At 41.7% G+C, this 19149-nt stretch overlaps 1 protein-coding gene across 1 annotated transcript in view; it reads left to right on the forward strand.

The window, feature by feature from the left end:
• Nucleotides 1–19149, forward strand: part of LOC125307608 (A disintegrin and metalloproteinase with thrombospondin motifs 7) — a 64999-nt gene that overhangs the window by 1935 nt on the left and 43915 nt on the right. Inside the window, exons 4-10 of the mRNA XM_048263661.1 lie at nucleotides 218–407; nucleotides 1928–2121; nucleotides 6267–6350; nucleotides 9408–9532; nucleotides 9959–10108; nucleotides 11659–11802; nucleotides 16102–16246. Coding sequence (XP_048119618.1) covers nucleotides 218–407; nucleotides 1928–2121; nucleotides 6267–6350; nucleotides 9408–9532; nucleotides 9959–10108; nucleotides 11659–11802; nucleotides 16102–16246 — 1032 coding nt within the window. The remainder of the gene's footprint in view (nucleotides 1–217; nucleotides 408–1927; nucleotides 2122–6266; nucleotides 6351–9407; nucleotides 9533–9958; nucleotides 10109–11658; nucleotides 11803–16101; nucleotides 16247–19149) is intronic.

The raw sequence follows: 19149 nt of genomic DNA on the forward strand, positions 1-19149 counted from the left end.
GAAATTTCCAGAATAGATATTCATAGTGTGTTTAACTGTTTCCCTCTCTTGTGGATTTTGACCTGATATGTTATTGTAATGATAAACTGGAGTATGTTTACTTTGTATAGTTGATGAGCACTATCTCAAGTGAGATGATTGGATTGTCTGAAAGATGACATGCTGAGATTAAACTGAAAACATAGTATTGCAATGGTTATTATTTTCTCGGTTTCAGACTGGGCTTTTCAAACTAGCTGAAGATGAGTTCTTCATCAGGCCGCTTGAGCGGGCTGATGGTGAGCAGGCACCACAGGCTCATGTTATTTATCAGCGCCAAGCTTCTCAAGTGGAGGATGAGCAGCTGCCGCCCCTCACTGGTGGACCTGCACTCAACGGTTCCTGTGGCTTCAACGGTGAAACACCAGGTGCGCACTGCAACACATAGTATTGCAAACACTATGTGCCTGTAAACAAAAACACAAACAGTCAGGGTTGTGCAGCAGCAGCATTTGCAGATTTAGCCTCCAATGGATTTTAATTTACTGTATGAGTTGAGTTGGAATATAAATTTAATTGGTTGTGGGCGGCACTTGGGTTTTGAAATTGGAATGAGGATTTACTGAGCACTTCAGTCAGTCAGTGATTTAGTTTGCACGGCATGATTAAAGTGTATGGAGACTGAAAATGCAAGGGGAGCTGAGCTTCCAAATCAGCAGTGTAGTTAAATTCCGTTTTTAATGCTGGAGGGTAAACTAGAGCAGTCTGGGTAATTACGTTCCTCTCACAATGATCTTATCTAAAATATACCGGTAACCAGCATTATAACATGTAAATTATGTATAATATTTTATATGAATTTAACTCAACCTTGATCCCAAAACTTTACCATTGCTTGCAACAATATAGAGAGCTTATGAAATTACTCAGTTGGATAATAGCTCATTGATGTAAGGGAAATAAGAGTTCCCCCTCCAGATCTCCAGAATAGATGCCTATATTATCTCCAGAATAGATGCCTATATTATCTCCAGAATAGATGCCTATATTATCTCCAGAATAGATGCCTATATTATCTCCAGAATAGATGCCTATATTATCTCCAGAATAGATGCCTATATTATCTCCAGAATAGATGCCTATATTATTCCATAGATGCTCCAGAATAGATGCCTATATTATCTCCAGAATAGATGCCTATATTATCTCCAGAATAGATGCCTATATTATCTCCAGAATAGATGCCTATATTATCTCCAGAATAGATGCCTATATTATCTCCAGAATAGATGCCTATATTATCTCCAGAATCCTATATTATCTCCAGAATAGATGCCTATATTATCTCCAGAATAGATGCCTATATTATCTCCAGAATAGATGCCTATATTATCTCCAGAATAGATGCCTATATTATCTCCAGAATAGATGCCTATATTATCTCCAGAATAGATGCCTATATTATCTCCAGAATAGATGCCTATATTATCTCCAGAATAGATGCCTATATTATCTCCAGAATAGATGCCTATATTATCTCCAGAATAGATGCCTATATTATCTCCAGAATAGATGCCTATATTATTCTTCAGTGTTATTTCAGGAGGCCTACACTGGCATAGAATAGTATTGCAATGAATAATGAGTTACTATGTTCCAGGTGAAAGATGTTTAAGGCAAATGTCACGATATTAGTATACCCTAACCCTAACAATGACAAAATTTCCTTGTGGGAGTGATTTTCAGAACAGACTTAGTGTATGCTTTGTGGTGTTCTTAAACAGCGCTTGCAGTGCCCAGCAGAAATAAATCCCCCATTAAATCGGAATAAAAGCGCACACGTTCTCTGGACATAATGGACAGGCAGAGCATTATTGACAGTGGTGAATGGGGCTGCTGGGTGGAGGACAGATTGGATGATTGAATTGAATTGTCCCTCTGTGAACAGATCCGTCCAGGGGTCTGCAGCGCTGGGAGAGGCAGCGGGAACGTTGGGAACACCGACAGCACCGCAGGAGGATCCACGAGCGCTCCATCAGCCGTGAGAAGTGGGTGGAGACACTGGTGGTCGCTGACCCCAAGATGGTGGAGTACCACGGAAGCAAGGGAGTGGAAAACTACATTCTGGCCGTCATGAACATTGTGAGTGCACCGTCGAGGGCTGGCGAGCAAAGCCAGGGCAAATGCTCCAGTTCCACTTCCACTGCTGCTGTCTCTCAGGTTTTATGCAGCACTTTTTGGAGAGTGTGGTGAAGAAAATCCTCAGAATGAATGTCTTTTTTTTATCCCTCCTATTACTTGCTTACTACTTTGATGCAGAGTTGAATCCCTCTGCATCCCTTCCACAATCTCGGTTTATGCAGAGGCCTGTTTAAGCAACCTTTAGGCTGCTACGGCTTCCTTGGGCGGCAGCCAAGTCAGCTGAGCTGACCCAGTCCCTGCACCGTTGCAGTCTGTTAGGCACATTTTCCAAAATACACCCATGGCATTTTGCCTAGCAGCTGTTACTAAGGGGTAGGCAATGGAAGACAGAAAGGAAGACAGATTTCAAAGACAGAAATCTTCCCCTCTTTGTTGAGCATGGAGGATGTAATGTGCAGGGAGAGACATTCATTATTCTGCTCTTCCTGCAGTAGCGTGGAGTGAATGTTCTTTTATTTTCTTTTCTTTTCCTCTGGTCTGCGAGTGAAGTGCATTGTGTTTGATGTTATGTTTGAAGGCATTGTACTGAAAGGTGTGAGAGACACAGAGAAAAATCACAGGAAGGAGCCATCAATCTTTCCGTTAGTGCTGCGTGCATTCTTAAAAACACGTCATTCCATTATATTTCCTCTCCTGTGCCCTGCCTAGCAGAGAGAGAGAAAGAGAGAGAGAGAGAGACAGACAGAGAGAGCTAGAGAGAGCTAAGTGTTAAGGGACATAAACAGCCATGCCAGGTATGTAAGTGCTGCTGAAACAGTGAGCCAGGCTCAAGACGTGCACAGATGACGCAGTGCTATTAGTTCAACAAAGCATTGTTACGTTTAGAATGGAGGGCTCTGATGTGTGGCAGTGAGAAAAAGAACTGGAAAGAAAAGCAGAATTTTGAGGAATAAGTCCCTTTATACCTATGAAACAGTCACCAAGAGATTGCTGTATGTGCACTTTGTTAAGGTGTCTCTCTAGCCTTCAGAAGCACCCCTGTTACTTTCACTTGCTTTTCACAGATCTAACTGTAGCAGGCGTTGGTCATTCTTTCCAACCCTTAGAGCATGTTGAAGCTCATGTGGTGGTTTCCTGACATACGGCTCACAGTGAGATTCTCCACTGTTCATTTCACCCAAAGTGGTTTGCTGCTCCACTTTCTTTGATGTCTTCGCTAAAAACATGGGTTGATCCCTCTGCAGATTCCTGACTTTATAGCCTATTTTCGTCTTCCCTTAAACACTGTGGTAGGGGAGGAGGTGTCGACTTCTCTTTGTGCCTCAGTCCTGTGGAGAGAGAGAGTGAAAGAGATATTTCCATCCAAGTTACATTTTCCCCAAGACAACAATGCTGTCTTTACTTTCAGACATTTGAAACATCAGTGCAGCACCTGTATTAACGAAGAGGTGCAGATGTGTTATGTGCAGTCAGTATGCAACAGTATTCACAGTGGCCAAACTAGGTTTGATCCAAAGTCTGCTATGCACAATGGTACTTATATATATATGATAAATATATATAATGTTTTGTATCATTGAAATGACAAAGTCATTTTGTTGTAGAAAATGAATTTCTTAAGAAATACTGTTCATTTGATGTTGTTTAATTCAGACTCTTTTGCCAGCTCCACTAGCCTAGTATTGTGCCTATGGCTCACAGTTTATAAATGGTCAGTAGTGGGAACTACTGTTGCCATCGCGATTTCCTTTTAAAAGTTTCTTATTTAGGAGATATCAATTATCAACAATAACAAGCCAGCTGGAACCTGTTGCACTCTCTCCCTCTTGTGCACGCTACTCGCATAACGCAGGCCTAGTTAGATCTGCTGCAATGGAGATACTATGTATCTCGATGTAACAAGCTGTTTTGACATTGACATGGTAAACGCCCTCTAAGAAGAGTGTAAAGCAGTTTGCTGTAGCCTAAAGTTAATCACAACGTCGTCTATGCTGGACAAAAATAGCGAGCGGCCTATGATAACCTAATGAATTAAATGCACGGCGGGCCGGATTAAAGTGTGTGGCGGGCCGGATTTATGATAAAGTAATAAATGCACGGCGGGCGGATTAAAGTGCGTGGCGGGCCGCAGTTGTCCCGCGGGCCGTAGTTTGGACACCCCTGACCTAGCCATTTGAGTTCCATTTGATTGACCAGCAGCAATTCAAGTATGTTCATTGTGGACCATTTGGCTTTGTTCAGCATACTTCTTCCCGTAGAGTTTTGAGAGCCTGAGAGAGACGCTGAGGCATATGGACGAATATATGGCTTGTTTGCCATCAAAAGGTCTTTGTGATGTTGCTGAATTGACTTCGCTGGCCTTGATGTCTTGGAGGGCATCAAAAGGGCTTTGTTGTTGTTTGAAGTCAACAACGATTTCAAGGGCTTTTTGACAGACGTAAGTTTCTGCCATGTGCAGTTATGTGCTGTGCATGGCATTGTCATTATGTCCACCGCAGCACTAGGTTTCCTTATATGTTTTATCTTTTTTCTTCTTCTGTTTTTTCAGCAAGTTGTTGGTCAACGGTGTGTTGGTGGTGTGTGGTGGTGGAGTGGAGTGGGGTGGTGTGGTGGGGTGGGATGAAATACTGCATTGTTAGCACATTATTCTTGTAATACACAGCTAATTGTATGAAATTCTTTCAACATTAAAGGCGCTCTAAGCGATGCTGGGTAGCGTCACTTCTGTTGATGTTTAAACAAAACAGAAAGCTAGCTCGCTACTTCCTCCCCTTCCCTCCCGTGCAATTGAAACTCTCCTAAACGTGCAACTCGTCGTGATTTGATGGAACAGTTTCTTATGTTTTTATGGGCAAGGTTTGCCCAAGTTGTTTTGTGGCTGTTTTTGAAGCCTGGGTTGTCCACAGAGATCGCATTTTTTTTTACAGTGTATTCATGACTCAGGCAGCTAGCGGATGTTGAGGTGATGTTTGCTGTAAGTGACAAAAAATGTTTTAGCCTAAAAAACTAATGACAACGCTTAGAGCACCTTTAAGGAGACTTACAGTATAGGTCAAAACTGGCCTATGGTTGATAGATTCTGCTCCTTTGGAATAAAAATACCGCCTTTTTTTTTCTTCCAATTTTTCCTTTCTTCCATACAATCAATGTAAGTTTCCATAAAACCATCAATTACAACAAAAACAATAGCAGTAGATGAAGAAGTTGGCAAATGCTGTTTGAAAAAGTTAAACTTTTAGATGCTTCTTGACCAAGCTACAGCTGCCTATGGACTGCTGTTCAGTATGAGCTTTACTGCTTAGTCATATTGACATGAAAGAGTCAATCACACATCAGATGACTGTCCTCTGTGTTGTCCTTGTGTGTGTATAGGGTTACGGTCCACATGCATGACCAGGACTGGTCAACGCGATCGTAGGCCTACTAAACGTTATGTAATGTGAATTCATCCATTATGTTCCTTTCCAGGATGGTTGATGTATCACCAGATAATGTTGATGTAGCAGTTCTGGACTACTAGACAGTTATATATTTTTCTGCTTCCATATTTATTCAGGAAGTTATTATTTGTATGGAATGCAAAGCAAGAATGGACAGAGTTTAAGCAAGGAGTGTCTTCAAAAGATTATTATTGTATGTGTATTATTGCATTATTGTAAACAATTATATCCTATTCACGGTTAACTACATTGTGCTTATGAGTGTTCTCCCATAAATGGAAACAAATCATTGCCAGCCTCTTCTAACAAAGGGTGATTTTGACAAAGCTTTGACAAAGAATGCAATTTTCTGGGACCTCTTAAGAAACCCAGCTACACCAGCTAAAACATTAGAACATGCTAAACAGATGCACTCCACTGTTTGTTGAGCAGAATCATTTTCTTCCTCCTCCTCCGTCTCCTAACCCCTTTTTGTTTTTGCAATGTGTCAGTGCTATTAAGGAATACATTTTGCTTTTAATTCATCTAGATTCAGATGCACTATATTTTGATACTTTTATATTATTTATTATCTAATATCTGACTTCTGTAGTGTATCATTAATGCCTCTATAATGTCAATATACTGTATTTCCAAGTGATTATTCCTCTAAATGTTTGAATTTACATTGTTAATATTTCTTCTGTTCAATGGGTTCTGTTCCAGGTAGCTGGGTTGTTTCGGGATGCCAGCATAGGCAATGCCATCAACATTGCAGTTGTCCGCATTATTCTGCTGGAAAAAGACGAGGTAAGAATTTCCAGTTGTGAGCAGTATTTTATTTGTATATGTGTACGTTTAGTGACTGTATACTACGCATGCACACAAATACACACTCATGAACACACACACGCACATATACCGGTACATAAACGAACACACACACAAGCACAGACACACACATACATACATAAACACACACACACACACACACACACACACACACACAGACACACACACACACACAAGCACAGACACACACACACACACACACACACACAGGTATGCACACACTCACACACACGCACGCATGCACACACACACACACACACACACACACACACACAACACACACACACACACACACACACACACACACATAAAGATAAAGATACATACACACACATGCAGGCACACACATACAGTACACACACAGTAGACATGTAGGCATATGTACGCAGGCACGCACAGACTCATGCGCATACTGTACACACACACACGCACACACACACACACCATTATCCCCACACACACACCCTATCTGGACACAGAGATGTGTTAAAAAACAATGCAAGGTTTGTTGTTTTCAACACATTCGTTTTAAGAGTGTACAATTAAACTAATGTAATGCAGATCTTGGAATAATAAGAAAAAAAAAAATTGTATGGTCCCCCATGAACGGAATTCCATGAAACTTGGCATGCATTCAGAGGGTGTCATAATGATCCTACACTTCAAATTACCGTTTTTGTTACCGTAAAATACCATAACTCCTCAACAAGGTCCACCCGATTTTCACCCGACAGTTCTGACATTTTTTCAACCACCACAACAGAAGTTCTCATAAAAGCTCTGCCCTCACCTATTGACCAGAGATTCTCTGCCCTCATCTATTGACCAGAGATTGGAACTGAATAAGCAGAGCTGAGGCAGACTGAAGCTGACTGGAAATGGGATTCCATTTTTTTATCCCTAGAGAGAAAAAAGAATATGTGTCCCATGAAATGTACATGCACAACAGTGTAGTGGGTTCAGTGCCATTTTAATACCAAGCGATGTTCATAAATCTGTCATCCTAACAACTGCCATAGAAAAGCCTATTGCCTCATCTCATTTTTTTTATTTACATACTGTAACTACTTCCGGTTTCCTTCTTGGCTTGTGCTTGGTCTGTTACATAACCCCTTGTGGTGTTCTCTAAGAGAATCCCACCGAGAGAGCATTATGTGGCTCTGGAGAGAGATAACTACTGTTTGCTGGTCCTTTGCACTGCATCGCTCTCTTGGATTGACTCAGGAATGAGCACGCTCCCATCCGTGGAAACAAACAGTTGGCAGCCTCCTCTGAGAGTGGGGAAGCCATTACCACAGGAATTCTCCAGGTTTCCCCCCCTGATTAGAGCTGACAGCTCAGGCCAGACACTGTTGAGATCTGTGCCCCTCCTCGGGAGATAAGCTGTAATTGATTGATTTCTGCTATTCACCCAGCAAAGGCAGCAGTCTATTCTACTCTGCAGGTAGAATAAACATTGCGGCGCAGGATAAATGCAAGCATGTCTTTTCTGGCTTGGATACATTGCGAAGATCTTGCTGTTCTATCGGTATTGTGTTGCCTTGAGGCATGATGTGCACTTCAATTAATGTTTTCTGCAGTTTTTTTCAGACCAAAGATATTGACACTTTTATTAGCTCTTTATGGCAAAGAGGACAATTTCTCTAGACCCTAGTAAGCAACTTAGATATACCTGCTATTCAAAATGTAGATAAATTCTGAAAGAGGCCGGAAAGCCACCAATATCCAACACAATGCAGCTCTTTTACCAATGATGCCTTCAATCTCATTCTGATGCTACTCTGACTTATGTCATGGAGAATAAAGTCTCTGACATTGCCAGTGCGCTGGATATTACACTAACATTGTTGATAGAGTAGTAGGATCATGACCCTTTCAGTCAGTTTTTGTCTAAATGGTGTTGAATATTGACGCAAGGGGCATGATTATCAATTCTTCCAGCGTTTTGCCTTAAACTACTTTGGATTAAAATAATCTGCGTAATGAAATCCATATAGATGTACAAGTTACAGCCATTCCCTGCCATCAAGTGCATCCAAGCTTTACAACAATGCAATAGCACTCACTAAACACTTAGCCCCTTTCTCAAACACACACATACAAATAATGTAAATATTTCTGTCGCCTGTTCCTTTACCTGCACATATAGTACAGTCTTATCTGAATGGTATGTGGCTTACTACAGTGAAGAATCCTCATACCAAAAGCCTGAGCTCCAACCTCCCCGACTGGAGCCTTTATACCACTTTTTAAGCATGAGTCATTCTCGACCAAGCCTGCAGTGCACACCCAGTCATGTTAAGGGATTATATTGTGACGTTAATATGGTAATAATTTAGTCTTTTGATGGCTGATGGATCCTTTTCCTCAAGTGCCAGAGGTGGTGAAGTTTTAGCTCAGCTTTTGATGTAATAGACCAAGGAGAAATCCAGTCATCACATCAGAGGGGAGTTAAGAGGGGTTTTAAAAGTGAGGAATCTAGCTCATGTGGAAGTTACAGTTGACACTAAAATGGAAATTTCCTCAGCAAAATGTCAGGCATTCCTCAGAACATGTGCTGTGTCGGACGGTAGTCTTTGGATGACAGGTATGAGATGCTGTCTGGAAGTACATGATCTGCATGCTTAAGCAGGTCTTGCCCTTAAAGGTGCTATATTATAGATCAAAGTTATCTCGAACACAGTTATTTTTGTGACCGCACTCTTGCTTTGCCTCACTGTTTTTACTACAGTGGCTAATTAGCGCCTTTTGAGGTGCAAAGTGGTATTATGAGACAGGATGAGGTGGGGCTAGCTAGGTGGTTAGCATTAGCTTTGTTGACACACAGCATAGGCATTCATGACATTACGTTAATCATCACTAGTTCATTTTGTATATAAATTAATATTTAATTATAATAAATTATAATTACATTGAATTATACATTTACATTATTCTTCTTAATCATGTTCATGTGCTAAACAAACCATTTGTCTTTAAATGTATTTTATGAAGGTGACTGTTTGTAATCATTAGGAGGACCTAAAGATCACCCACCATGCAGACCACAGTCTGAACAGCTTCTGCAAGTGGCAGAAACGCCTGAACATGAAGGGAGATGAACATCCTGTCCATCATGATGTTGCTATCTTACTTACCAGGCATGTATACCTCTCATACCTCTTTGAACTCTAATCAAATGGGTCTTTAGTCTGGAGCTTATTATCTTTTCTAGATGGTGCCATTGCTTCAGGAAAAAAAGTTGTCACAGCATGTTAGGCAATCTTTGATAGAATCACAAAATAGAATGAGCCAGTGTGTGTGTGTGTGTGTGTGTGTGTGTGTGTGTGTGTGTGTGTGTGTGTGTGTGTGTGTGTGTCTGTCTGTCTTTGAGGAGGGGGGCTTTGCATGCATACTGTATGTCTTGCCAGGTGTGCACGTGTATGAGGTTGTGTATGTACTCTATGTGCACGTGTGCTTGCTCTAAAAAAGAGGATAATAAGTGTGAGGAGAGCAAGGTGGACAGTCTTTGTGTGGCGGTTGGTGGGTGTTTGTGTTCGTGTGACGCCTGATCCCTCTCTCCTCAGGAAGGACATCTGCGCCTCCATCAATAAGCCGTGTGAGACACTGGGGCTGTCGCATGTGGCAGGCATGTGCCAGCCCCACCGCAGCTGCAGCATCAGCGAGGACACCGGCCTACCTGTGGCCTTCACGGTGGCACACGAGCTTGGACACAAGTACGTCCCCACTAGTCCTAGTCACAGGGCTCTGTCTTGTGAGCATGGTCCACATGGACACTTGAAATAGATAATTATTATCTATTTCAAAAATTATTAAATGTTTTTTTATTACAGAAATGTATATTATGGCAGTATCGTTCCAACATGGCATGACCATGTAGGGTTTTTCTGATGTACCATTTTAGAGAACAGTGATTTGTAAAGCATGCATTTTGATGCTATTATATTTGCATTTCATGATTACATGCTTCAAGGAGTTGGTCCTGGAAAAGATTGCAAACACAGTTAAGGTCTGAAGTTGATTGACTCCTCCCCTCACATAGCTTCCATAATGTGCTGAAAATATGGAAATAACATCCATCTGTACTGTATCAGGCAATTTGAGACATTATGTAACATATTAATAGGTAAACTGAATTACAGTTTACAATGCAATATTTTCAATGTTTTCCAAGATTAGCCATGAATGAATTTTGATTATCAGAACGATCATCATTGAGAACACAGTGGAAAAACAATTGAAAACAATAGTTCACAATGTGATTTTCCCTAAGAATAGCTGTAAACAAAGTAACACTTGAAAACAGTGGAAAAAGATAGTCAAATTAGTCATCTATGGACAGATAGGCCATGTGTTCCTAATATGGTATTTTTAGTAAAGGACTGAGCAGATGATTTCATTTGTAAAAACAACAGGTACAAAACTAGGCTTTTGAAATCTGTCGTCCTTTGGCCATCTGCTTTTAACTGGCGACGTGTGCACTTTCATTTCAGCTCCTGTCTTTGAAGGAATGCTTAGGCTTTTTTATATCCACACATAGGAAATGTCTTTATTTAGTATTTACCTCTCATTTAGAATTCAGAATAATTTTAGGGGTGGGTTTTATGATGTTAGTGAATAAAAACCCAAAGCGTTTAACTGTCCCAGTTAACACACAAAGTTTTGCCAAGAGGAGATTTGGCCGTCATGGAATGGGAACAACTGCCACAAGACCATCAAATGAAGCGTGCATCCTACAATTTCCAGCTGGATTACTGTTGTTATACACAACATTGCTCTAGTTGTTTCTTTGAGATCCTCGAGTGGGAGAGGTATTTATGATTAAGGCTCCACTTTATGCTGTAGTACTGATATGCCTCTATAATACAGAACTGCCTCCAAACAACCTTGATGATTTAACAAACAACACAAGCGAACGAGAATGAGAGATAACACAAGAGAAATAGCGAAATGGAACAGACGAAAACACAAAAGTTGTTGAACCTTTATCCAGTGAGCAAACAATCAGAACAGCATATCAATAAACTGTGCAACTATTTCCACATAAAATGTATACAGACAGAATGTCATGACGACAGCAGTTACTTACAGTGATGCAGACATCACTGCCACCCACACAGCCAGCTGTAATATTACCCCACTGGCCTTCCCGTCAAGCTTGTTGTACATTAGTGTTTTCTCTGTTAGTGGTTGGGTGTGGAGATTTGCTGGTGCTGTACATTAAGAGAACTGACTCCTCAGTGATTTGCTCGCTCTTTCCCCACAGTTTTGGGATTCAGCATGACGGTAGTGGCAACGACTGCGAGCCAATCGGAAAGAGGCCATTCATTATGTCCCCGCAACTTTTGTATGGCGCGTTCGCACCCAGCTGGTCTCGCTGTAGCCGCCAGTACATCACCCGCTTCCTTGAGTGAGTCACACACACACACACACACACACACACACACGCACACACACACACACACACACACACGCACACGCACACACACACACACACACACACACACACACACACACACACATTGGCAAACTGCTCCCATGGCTTCTGGCTTCTTCCATTTATTCCCTCTGTAATCTCTGTCTCCTGAATGTAGCATATGGACGGAATTTTTGAAGTGTTTCTTTGAATTAGATTTTGAATTATGTACCTGCTTGTTTCAGTGACTAACTGTGCAAATTACAGCAAAACTGAATGAAAGCACAAAATATTTAACAGTCAGTAACATTTTTGTACTGAGGAAGTTTCATTCATCATCGCGGAACACTAAATCTTCTATCAGTCCACCCAAGATTGAAGTGAGTTTACCAAGTTGGTACTCGACCGAAATGAGATCTGGAAGCAGAGGAAATTGTTGCACTTATCCGTCCAAACAAGCTGTCTTGGAGCCCAACTGCTGTGTGTGTGTGTGTGTGTGTGTGTGTGTGTGTGTGTGTGTGTGTGTGTGTGTGTGTGTGTGTGTGTGTGCTCACGTGTGTGCATGTATGTGTGTGTGACAGTGAAGCTTTGACATCAAGACAACACTGAGCGAAATTGCACTTCAGGGTCTCTCCAGTTCTTTGTGAAGCCTCCATGTGGAATGCATTAAGCATGGCTTGACGTCTGCAGCTTGACCCTGGAAAGAGGTGGGGAGTGTTCGACATGGCGGGTAGTCGCCTAAGACCCAAGGGAGACCCTGCAACACTATCAGCCACCATGGGCTGATTATCTTATGTGGAGCACAGTAATTGATTTATTTCTGCGTATTTCTGTGAAAGCCTAGACCCAGAGCTCACAGTGCTTTACTCTTGGCCCTCAACTGCTTTTTTTTTGTACCATTTTTTTTAGGCTGTTTTCTCTTCTTACAAAGTCAAATGAATCCCCTGTGTCTTTATGTAATCCTTGTGGATTTCCTCCGCAGTTCACATGATAAAAAAACATGGCAGCACACTTACCCTGAACTCTGCAGTTGCTGCTATAAAGAGAATCACGTTACATGTGGCTCAGTGACTAGCTCCTGTTGCAGCATCTGTTTGCCACAGAAGAAAGATACACAAATAGGGCCATTGTTGGTGCATGCATGACGTTCCTACTAGTTCTGTGGTACAGGCTGTGAAAAATAAGGAATGCTTTCACAACAATAAGTGCCCCCAAGTGTATGAGGGCTGACTATGCTGTTGTTTTTGCATGCATAGTAAGTAATTAGTTCACTGGTTTGTTAGTTCACTTTACACCAAAAAAAACTTACTGCCGCTTTAACTGTAAGGGCTATTAAAGCACATCTTTGGCTTCACAAGATGATTTTTAATGCACAGAATGAGAATACTGAGAACTAGCGAGACATGACTGCAATTTATGAGCTGGACAGACATTCCTGATGGTGTTGAATTGTGGTCACTGAACACATGCCAATGTCAGCATTTCAAAAAACTTGCAAAACTGCAAAACGCTTGTTTGCCAGAATGTGAAATGAGACATTAAGCTGTTTATTGTCTTAATAGCAGGGATAGTTTAAGATTGAATCAGCAGTCTTAAATGACTTGTGTTATCAAAAGTGTTCATACAGTATGTACAAACAAACACTGAAGGTTAACACTGCTGTAAAAATAGGACTTAGTCGACACACTGCCTCACCCATGTACAACAACTGGGAAGCAGCACTTTTCAAGTGGCGTGTGGCATGCTTCTTGTGTGAGCCACTTGGCTCAGCTCTCCTCATATGAGGTCCAGACCACAGTCATCTCTTTCACTGGGCGTGTGAACTCATTCTCCCTCTTGCCAGACCTCTGTGAAGGCCATTGCTGCTGACCATGGGGGCCGGCGGAGTCCCATGCCATACCCGCCTCCCTTTCACCCCCCCCCCCTCTCTCTTGTGTGTGAGGCATCACGCCGCTAGTTCTCCAGCTCGGCACAAGAGCGGCAAGCATCACACAAAGCTGCATTATGGCGCTGCACATCAGAGGTCTGTTAGAAGCTAACTGAATAGAGCGGCTTAATGAGATGCTGATTGCAAAATGTGTATGGAATGTAGGAAGAATGGGCTGAGAAGTTGTGGTTGCGTTGCGAACAGATAGCGAGCCGTTTTGGAGTACTTTTTGATGTTGTGCGGCCTCCAGTACCATAATTGCATTGATAAGTATCACAGAGAGTTTGACTGGCTAATGGGGGAAGTTGATAGCACGGGACTTTCATATGTTAACTTTTTTGAATTTGTGGAGATAATATGGTCATGCAGGCAAAGTCTTCTGTATTGTTGTCTATACATGCAGTCCCATGCTGAACTTGTTCTTTTCTATGGGCAACAACCCGGGTACATGTGTTGCAGGGAATTAGAAGTCATTACTGTAAGACCTGTTAATTGGATCAGTTCTGAGAATATGCATCGCAGCACATCAAAACCACTGTGCGGTGCACCATGGCTAATGAATAGAGAACCTCTGAAGTATTGTTAAAATAGATTAAAGAGCTTATTCTTGGGAGCGTTAAATAAATAACTCATTTATGTGGTCAAGGAGAATGCTTTAATCACCAGAACTTTGTGCATAATCTTATGTCATCTCACATGAGGCATGTGTTGTGTAGATTATTGAGACAAAAACAAAACTCTGTGGGGGTACAAGAACAGACAGGAAGTCTATCTGGGTCATCCTCTTCCTTTGAACTGTGTTTGTTAAGACAATGAATGACAGCATGACAAATAAGTACAGTGTTGCCAAGGGCATCAAATGTAGTCCTGTCCATAAAAGCTACGGTATGATGAATAGCCTTCCCTCCCCTGAATACATATATTTTCTAGGCTGCTGAAAAAAGCTAGTTGATGTCTTTTGCAGACCACTGGGTCAGTGGTGTGCAGTCTCGTGTAGGAGGATTGGTCTTCCTGTTGTACCTCCACATATTTCCTCCTGTGAGTTTCAGCTTTGACCCAGGCCGGTTATGGCACTCTCATCAGCATTCTGCTACAGAGCACACCGGTCTCTGGGTATCCCTGCGTGAGAGGTCAGCAGACGCTTTGGGATCGGCCCACTCCAGTTGTTATTATAGCTTACTAAAACACCTGGATAATGTTTGACTTCTTAAACTATTTTAACATAAGGTGGCCAGTGATAAGGAAGGAAGTTCATGGAGCACAAATATCTCCCCAAAATATTATAGAGTAGCCTTAGTATAGTAGTAGATATGACATAGATGCAAGACTAGTAGCAGTAGATACAACACAAACACATCAAACAATTGCTATCCTACTTCTATAACACAGTCATGGATATATGCATGTTCATTTCTTTCTTTTAAGTGCAAAAAATACTAAACAGCTTATGCAGTCAATACTATCCTCGTAGATATGTATGTAATCCTGTGTAAAAGCAAAGTCAGTTAGTATTCCAACCTTTTTTTGTACCCTAACAGATCAACTCATTATTTTACTTCTCTCTGTGGTGGTTATGTAGGAAGGCCTGTAAAACAAATGAAAAAGTATCTGAAAAGGATGTTCTGTGCTATATCACTCACACACACACCACACACACACACACACACACACATACTGTACACACACACACACTTGTCTCATCAGTCAAAGAGAATGTGCTCATTAAGGGTGACTTCTGCATGCATTAACTCTCATTTGCCTCATGTCCTTTAATAGCCTGTTTATCAGACTTTTTCATTTGATACTATTTCCGTCAGATGTCTTTACAGATTTTATGGCTTTATTGATACTCCTATTGGAGTCTTAAGGTAGAAGTCTGTCTCTGTGCATAATGAACTAAGAATTATTTGTATGTGGTAATATCTTCTTGAAGAAGATTGCTATGGTTATAGCTATTATTTTTATAAAAGATAAGCTCTATGGCATTATGAGCCATCACGCTCATTAAATGCTCTACAGACCAATCATCTCTGTAGCAATGCCATTTAGGTACATTATATACACATTATTATGGACTTTCTGTAGAAGATCAGTTTCCATTACAATTAACTACATCATGGCTTTGCCATGGTTCTTTATGATACAGCCCTTTAGACATTGTAAGGGTTGTAAAAGTGAGCTCTCTTTCTGTGTTTAAAAGACAGAATACATCCTATTCTTTCTGTCAGCCTATTCTGTTCACCCAGGTAGCTTTGCCTGTGGGCACACTTGTGTATTTATGTAAACAATTGCATAAAAGGTATCGATCTGTGTGTGGCAATCACATCTGAGGGCTCTCGTCTGATGTCTGATTCGGTACTCCACAGTCGAGGCTGGGGCTGGTGTCTGGACGACTCCCCGGGGCGAGATGAGCTTCTCCAACACAGCCTGTTGCCGGGTGCCCTGTACAGTGCCACCCACCAGTGTCAGCTCCAGTACGGCTCCGGCTCTCTCCTATGTGACGAAGTAGATGTGAGTACATCCCTTAACATGCGTCACACACACATCACAGTGTTTGCTTGCACTACATGTCTCAGTGTTCGCTCCCCTACATGTCTCAAGCACCTTGATAGCCCTGTCTACATTGAGGGACAAAATGACTGGGCCTAAGTGGCCCACTGTGTAAATGGGGTTATTATTACCACCATTAAATGTAACAGATTGCCACTTTGAATACTCTCTGTTAGTTATTCCAGTATAGCACAACAACGTTTTTAGGAAAATGCAGCCCTGCTCTGAATTTAGAAAATAAGATTGCACAATCCTGTAGAGTGAAGGCATCTTTGTAAGATGTAATTTTAAACATATCACTTATCTACCATTTTCATACTATACATAAATATAGTGCTTTACATTTCACTAGATTTTTTCTCTATATTTGACACAGAATCAGTCAAAATCCTTGTACTAACAAAATACATCGAGGCACTTTGACTCAGCATCTTCATGCACGTACAAGTGTTTCCCAGAGGACAAATGTAGTGCTTGGCTTACTAAGATGCTTGATAGAATAACTTTTGAGGGCATCAGTGATGCCATATGTGCACTATTGAAGCTAATAGAATGATTACAGAGAGGTGGGAGACAAATTCACAGTTGGTGCACTTGAGACAGAAAGCCAGCCGCAGCTGAGATAAGCTGGAACGATTACGTTGGCAGGCTAATATAAATGCCCTTAATCTACACTGGGGTTTTCACAATAGACATGCACCGGCTTCTGTCACTGAGAATCCATCTTTGTCAGATTTTGTTTGCATTAGCGAGCAGGAGATGACTTTGGGAAGATTATGGGATGGCTTGTTGACTCAATTGGATGAAAACACCAAGCCCATGCAGTCCCAAGGGCAACTCAACAGAGAGTCAGCACTGTGTGTTTATTCCTTTTTATTGACGGAGGACCGTTATACACGGTGCTGTACCTCATTTACACCTGAGAAAGCTCGTCCAAATCGGACGGAATATACAACAGCCGGCAGCTTCCGGCAGCTTCTGGAGCTTTGCAGGAAAAGAAAGAAGGGAAATGGAAAGAAAGAAAGAAAGAATGAAAGAAGGAGGAGAAGAGGAGGGAGGGAGGAAGGGGGGAGGGAGGGAGGGAGGAGGAGGAGGGAGGGAGGAGGGAGGGGGGGGGGGGGAGGAGGGAGGGAGGGAGGAGGGGTTGTGGGGTAGTAATGAGGCCACACACAAGCCCCAGCGCTGCGGTATGAGGTTTCAGCCGCTCGTTTCCGTAACGTGCTGTGAGGTTTCTGCGGGTGCTTTTGTAGACATGCAGCCAGACAGAAAAACAAGCAAGAGTGCAGGCTACAGGCACATCCCTCACTACAGCACTAGTCACGTCAAATGCTTTCCTTCAGCCAAATCCCTCGTTGTAAATATTTTCGATTGCACAGACCTTTTCCTAGCAAACATTTGTTCAGATTACAATGGTAAACGCCTTGCTTCGGCCTCTTGCTTCCATTTATTTTTACGTGACATTTATAGGAAGTCACAGTGTTGTGACGTATGAGGTAACAGTTTGAGCCTAATAACTCCCAGTGTAAGGTTATAGATCACTTCTTCTGGTCACTGTGGACAGTATTGTACTGTGGTCCAAGTAGGCCATACAATGTAGGTCAGTTCTATCCCCTTGTACTGTGATGGGTGATGCCATCTGGATCATTAATGTTTATGCTTTTAACTTGCCACAAACTGTGCATTAACTGCTAACAAAAAAATCACTTTACAGAAGACCCAGCACATTGCATTGTGATGTCTATTAGGTCTGGAATAAATATACATACAAATATTTTGGTATGTATACTACTTGTATCATTTATTTTTGAGATACAATTTTGAATTCAGTCATCCACATCTACTGGGGTTGTCTGTTGTGGTCTGTGCTGAGCAATTACGGCTGTTTGATCCTGACAGAGGCATCAGTTTATATCCGCAGCCTGGCACATCCCACACCAAGCTTTTGTCCCTGTCCGATGGCCTTTCCTGATTATACACTTGGGAGACGATTGCTCTCAGCAACAATCCAAACACACACACACACACACACACACATGCACACACGCACATGCACACACATACACGCCCACACAAATGCACAAACACCCTCAATCATCACCAGAAATGTCACAGACCACAGAGCATATGATTGTCGTCATCTCTTAGTTCCAGATAAATTCTAAAATTGGCTTTCGGCTCTCTTATCAGTATCTGTTAGCAAGTGAGAAACTTATCAATGCACAGCTCTGCCAGGCTATTATTGTGAGCTGTATTCCTTGGCTCAGGAGGTTAAGAGCCCAGCCGATATTTGTTGCTTGGTGTGTTTGTTGCATTCCACATTTTTTTCTTTTGTCATTTAAAGTCTGATAACGATAACCAGATATGTGCCTCGAGTCTGTGTTGCAGACAAAAAAAAGCTATCAAGCACACAGGACAGGAACTCATTCTACAGATAAGCATCTTTAGAAATGGCCTGAGAAAAGGGGATGAAATGAGAACCAGCTAATGACTTTTTACTTCAATTTGACATTGTGGAGGTGTGTTCAGTGGAAGCAGTTGTCTTTTCTGGAGACAGTGGAACCAACTAGCACATTAGCACCTGTTTTAGACATAGTTTTGTTCCAATGTGCATCTGAAAACATGGCATAGCATGTATAAACAGAGCACAGATGGATAAAACAGAATTCTGCCAGCTGCAAGAGTATAAAATCAGTTATTCTTTTCTGATTAATTTAATTAACTAATTAATTACTATTAATTATATATACTCTTTTGATCCCGTGAGGGAAATTTGGTCTCTGCATTTTTCCCAATCCGTGAATTAGTGAAACACACTCAGCACACAGTGAGGTGAAGCACACACTAATCCCGGCGCAGTGAGCTGC

The sequence above is a fragment of the Alosa alosa genome, chromosome 14, assembly GCF_017589495.1.
Source record: "Alosa alosa isolate M-15738 ecotype Scorff River chromosome 14, AALO_Geno_1.1, whole genome shotgun sequence".
NCBI lineage: Eukaryota > Metazoa > Chordata > Actinopteri > Clupeiformes > Clupeidae > Alosa > Alosa alosa.